General features: G+C 41.0%; 1 protein-coding gene across 1 annotated transcript; it reads right to left on the bottom strand.

Annotated features, from left to right (window-relative positions):
* Positions 1 to 203: 203 nt before the first annotated feature.
* Positions 204 to 5,268, bottom strand: LOC107046905. Its single transcript, XM_015269628.1, has 2 exons — positions 5,011 to 5,268; positions 204 to 3,770 (listed from the first exon to the last, which is right to left on the bottom strand). The coding sequence occupies exon 2, from the start codon at positions 3,756 to 3,758 to the stop codon at positions 384 to 386; it is 3,375 nt and encodes a 1,124-aa protein (XP_015125114.1). The 5' UTR covers positions 3,759 to 3,770; positions 5,011 to 5,268; the 3' UTR covers positions 204 to 383.
* Between the last annotated feature and the right edge of the window lie 498 nt (positions 5,269 to 5,766).

Consider the following 5,766-nt stretch of genomic DNA (forward strand, 5'->3'; position numbering starts at 1 on the left):
ATCATGCCTATCGCAGAATTACTCTTCGACCACAATTTCTGAAAATATGGTCATAGAAAAATTTTGTAATTGCCCAAAATCTCCAGGAAAAGAATCTCTTGACATTTTCAGAGATATTTCCAGAATAATTTTTAGATCTGTCTGTTTAAGAATTAATTTTTGGAACACTTGAGAATTACATACAAGAATGATTAAGACAATGATGATGATAAAGAAGATTTATTCGAAGATTTATGTATCAGTGGGACATAATGACATAGTTGTGTATGCAGGACAATCAATCTCAAATAGTCTCAAATTACAGAATAGAAATAGCTTCAATAACTTTTCCGAAATTACAAATACATGAAAAAACATATTCTTGATGATTCTCCTCCCCATTTTCATGTAGCATTTTTAGGTACAAGACCGAGGCTATCGAGCATTCCCGTTGAGCCCCGGCCCTCAATACCCCCCGAGACTTTCTTACACTTAACAAAATGTGTAGCCAATAAATTACCATCCTTAGTCCCATAGCCACATGAGCATTTCATCTTCTTCTCAAGTGGAATATTAATAAGTGGAGAAGGAACAATAAGACTAGTCATAGGACGTTCATTGTGAATCTGCTGCTGATGTTCCTTGAAGGCTCTCCAACAACAAGTGACATACCGGCACTGGCTACACTTCTGCTCTCCTGGATAATGATCCTCCTCATCAATATCTTCCTCACATTCCTGACAACGGAAATGATACAGCGAGTTTGGTACATTAACAACAATGGGACTGTTCCATCTGTCAAATTCCTCATCATCCGGCAATTCTGGAGGAACAGGACCAACGTCAATTCTCTTCAATTGATGCCTGAATTTAGGAATCATTATGCGTTTCTCTTCAGATATGGTGGGGGTCTCTTTGCTGCCAAGCCAGGGTATATGAAGATCTGCTTGATGCTGCTTGAGAGCACTCTTCTGATTGAACCAAAGGCAACATCTGGAGCACTTGTTTCCCCTTCCCTGCTCTCTCCTTAGAACATGTCTCTGCATGTGTACCAAATACGCCTGAATGTTTGCAGAAATTGCAGCCCCATCTATGCAAAACTGCATGACCTTGAGACAATAAGGACATTGTAGAGAATCCCCTCTCTCATGAGCCTTATAAAAATGATCAACTGCATCTTTATGACTTGATGTCCTATATCCGCAGTTCTCACAGCGATATGGCATCTCTGATGATGAATGTGTTGTGCCCATATGTGCAATTAATAGATTTGAATTGGCAAACTTCTGCTCACAGATTCCGCAAACAACCATATGTCCGTCGATGTTACCAAAAGCGCTGTGTGCCTCAGCGATGTGTGTCACCATCATGTGCCTAGATGAAAATGCTGCACAACAGTATCGACACACATGAGAATGTGATTGTCCTGATACTCGATGGGGCACGTGTTTAATCATATGGTCCATCACTTCAGTGTTTGATTTCATAGTTGTTGGGCAGAGGAAGCACGTGAATGAGGCAAAACGCTTTTCCTCCTTTGAGGAAGACTTATCCCCTTCAATTGTCCCGTAATAGAATTCATGGAGTGGAACTTGTTCAACTTTATCCAAGTCCTTTAGATCGATTCTAATGTCTGGACTCTGGCGCTTTGCTTCGGGAACACTTGAAGCGTTCATCAGACGTTTTCGGGTTCTTCTGGTGGGCTGAGTAGAAGAAGACTTTAGTGTCAACATTGGAGCATCGTTTGAAGCGGTTGTATCATTTGACAGGATTATTGGATCATTGGAGTCATTGACGGAGAATGAGTCTCTCGCAATGAATTGTGAGTATGACCAATCATTGAACGGATTAGCAGCAACTTTACTGAGGCGGTCCAGAAGGTTTTCACCTGTGGAAGCCCGGGTTTGCTCAGCTATGTGGCTAATAATACTGTGAAATGCTCGTGATGCTGTTGTACCGAACATCTCCCTCCAAACGAGTTCGTCCAGGAATTGTTGAATCATCTGTCTACTCAGGAGACTCAAAGTATTTTGAAACATCCTGGGAACGATTTTACGAAGGTACTCCATCACCTGATAATTGCTGTTCTGATGACGAGAGGTTTGATTATTGTAAGCAACCTGAACCACTTGATTGAATCCTAAATCGTGAAGAATGCCTTTGTCCACGGTGAAATCTGTAAGTATCTTTGAATCTTTGTCCACCCAATCCTTTAAAGGCTGAAGGATGTTATTAAATCTTCGTTTTACAGTGCGATCGTTGTCCTGAACCGGTTCACAAGCTCTTAGTCTCAGTTCTCCGGTATCTGGGTTCAAAATGCCAAGTACTTCAACCTTCACTTGTCGAAGATTTCCATCCTGCGAAGTCGTTCCAAGACTTATAACACCCACCTGAATACTTCTTCCTTTTCCACCGATCAATGAACTCTTGTCCCAAACAGCCGCAGTACAAACGCTTCTCAAATTTGTGTAGAAATTCTTGACGTAGACATTAGAAATCTTCACCCAGGAGACAACATTCTGTACATTGGTTTGACATGACCAATGGTAAATCAGTTTCAATAAGACTGAAGGTGTATGAGGAGCCCCCTGGAAAATTGACCCTGAAAAAACTGAGACAAATCGATCGGGACAACAACTCGAGATCCAAACATATCCTCCAGAGTACGGAAACGAGCCACAGTGGCTGTACATCCCCAGCTTGAGCTTCGGCTTTTGATTGCCATGTTGATCACAGTATTGCTCAGACTTGACCAATCCCTGCTGTATTAACCATTCAGCGAATCTCGTGGCTGAGTACATCAGTACACTCTTAACTTTGGCATCCAATTCATTTCGCTCTTTTGAAATCGTCTGGGGAGAAACTTCCTTACTTCTCAAAAAGGGTCTCGCAACTACCACCAAAGATGGAAATGTTCTTCCCCCATTCATCTTATTAAAAGCAATCTCACGACCATCAGGAAGATGGCGCTTCGATTCGTCGATGCTGTCTGTGTTGTTTTTATTGCCAACTGCGATGCCACCGATGCAGGTTTGCTCTGTTGGTCTGACGACGATGGGTGCCCGTTGAGGAGTCTTGAGTTTTGAGTTTATTGAGCTTTGAACAGGGGTATGAGATGGAGTAGAGGACGGGGGAGCTTTTAGAGTGGCTACGGGAGTAGAAATGACCGGGGCAGGGGGAGTGGCCTCTGGAGGTGGCAGAAGCTCCTCGATGACATCAGGCTGTTGAATCTGAAGAATTTTTGCTCGAATCGTGTTCTGACGAGTTGCACGAGTGAATTGGCTAATAGGTTGATTGATTGAGGCGTTCTCAGCGACTGAGTGGGCCTGATGGACTTTCGGGGCTTGAGAGGAAAGTGTCGGAGTAGATGTGGTATTTTGGGAAACTGTATTCAGGATCAGACCCATTCGTGGATCCATTACTAGTTGAAGATTGCCTTGAGGGTTGTTCGAGTTGTTTAAAACATTGAGTTTAATGGATTTGGGGGCTTGCGTTTGATTTATAGCCGGCTGTTTCAAGATGGAGGAAGTACCAGGACCAAGTGAGTATTGATAGCCACTTACGGTGCTGGTTTGCGTCAGGAGTTGACCGTTGTCTTTCTTAATTATCTCATCGAGACTAGCAATGACTCGATCGTAGTCCTCTTGGATCCGCGACTTAAAGGCGAGTTGAGCCTCGGAAAGGGGTTCCTCAGTGCAATCGAGATTCAGAGTCATGTCGATCGGACGGGTAGTGGTTATCGAGCGGGTTAGCACACGGCCGGGGGTCACTGCCGTCATGTTGATCGTCCTCTAAAATCCATTGAAATAACAAATAGATTATGTAGCAAGAGTGCACGATGTGATCATTTTACCACGTGCGAAAAAAAAATAAACCGAAAAATTTCGATTTTTTTTTAAGGGGATACGTCAGTGAAATTTCACTGGGCCTTTGGACCCATTGAACAATTTGTGATATATGACGGAATATGGGAACCCGATCGATTTTGCCCCGTACAACCACAAAAAACTTCATTTTTTTCCGATTTTTACCTTCAAAATGCTCCTTGTGCCGTAGTTTTCATACGATTTTAGCTTTCTTTTTTTTCCAAAATGTTCGTTACACTCCAAAGAATAAAATTAAGCATCCGTTTTACTTTATTCGCAATAGATCATGAATGAATGAATTTTGAATTTCATAAATTTTTCGCGTCTCTACAGTAGGACTGAAAATTGAACATTGTAATCTTGCATAATCTAATTTTTATGAACAAAAAAATGGCAGGTTAAAGCAAAAAGGCGGGTTCCAACGAAAATCGATTGCTAAAAATAATGAATTTTATGTCGCGCCGTGCAATAAGTCGAGTTTATCGCACGTTGCGCTTCGCGCAGCCTGCTCAAAACTCGACTTTTGCACGACTTGACATAAAATATTATAGAGCACTCGGTAATAAATTTCGTTTTCAACGAATGTGTAGTTTACAGGCCGAGCCGAAGGCGAGGTGAAGCTAAACTTTATGCTTTGGAGTATAACGGACATTTCGAAAAAAAAAGCTAAAATTGTATAAAAATTATGGTGCAAGGAGCATTTTGATGTTAAAACCAGGAAAAAAAGCAAGTTTTTCGTGATTGTACGGGGCAAAATCGATCGGGTCCGCGATTTTCCAGAGTTATTGCCATATTTCGTTATATATCACAAACTGTTCAATGGATCCCAAGGTCCAGTGAAGAATTTTAAGTTTCACCGACGTACACCCTTAATGCTTGATATTTATAACCGATTCGTTGTACAATAATTTTCTGAAAATATCTTCAAAAATATGCCATTTCTTCCATCATTTTTGTCTCTGAGAAGAGTTGGCTCAAATCTGACACAAATCGGGGTAGAAATGAGACAAACAATTTGGTCTAACTCTTCTCTTGCCCATTTCAAGGCAAAACGATTCTTGGCCTTCAGACAAAGGAAGGTTATGATGAATTTTTCTTCCGATGGCTTGAGAATTCAACTTAATCATAATTGCTAACATGGCTGTATTTTTGTTCTTCTACTTACTTTGTTGATTATTATCAATCACAAATAATTTTGGCTCGTTTATTTCAATAAAACGATTAATTATGCTGCTGTACTTTGGCCTTGTTTTCGGGAAGCCTAAATACCTGCTAAATACAGTCCCTTCAAAACTTCATAACCTGTTTTACCGTTTCAAGCCGACAGCGACAACAATATAAGATGGCGACACTTGGAATCTGTTGCCCTAGGGAGCAAATAGCCACCTAACAGCCAACTAATTAAGTGGCTGTTAGGTGGCTACTTGTTTTGGTTNGGCTACTTGTTTTGGTGTAAAAAAGGGTAAATGATACCTGGAACGATTATGGATGTAAATCTATGAATTATTAATGAATTTTAGTAGCTTTAATGACATTAATTTCCATTAATTAAGGAAAATAATAGTTTGCATATTGAAAGGGAAAATAAATCAGTAGGGGGAACGCCACCGGATGGCGGCAGTGTCGACTTCTCGCCCAGGCCGATAAAGTCGGCAGCAGTGGCGGGAGAAAATTGATTATCCAATAGGTACATATTGACGTTTTTTTAAATTAGTTTAATTCTGTACTGACACAATTGCCCTACGTGAACAATGTTATCGCAAATAGATATGTAGGAGGAGAATGCTGCGGGTCAAATAGGGGCGAAGAGGGGCATCAAATAATTAGATAAATAAAATAATGGAATCTAAAAATTTTGAACTTTGTTAGAAGTGGGGGGAAGGGTATGTATACGGAGGGGTGAGATTTTCACCTGTTGATG

This window comes from Diachasma alloeum, unplaced genomic scaffold, assembly GCF_001412515.2.
Source record: "Diachasma alloeum isolate Michigan unplaced genomic scaffold, Dall2.0 Dall_scaffold_03259, whole genome shotgun sequence".
Classification (NCBI taxonomy): Eukaryota; Metazoa; Arthropoda; class Insecta; order Hymenoptera; family Braconidae; genus Diachasma; species Diachasma alloeum.

What these genes read in the sequence shown, in the direction of transcription:
- LOC107046905 (XM_015269628.1), bottom strand. Translation starts at nt 3,758, where the DNA reads ATGACGGCAGTGACCCCCGGCCGTGTGCTAACCCGCTCGATAACCACT.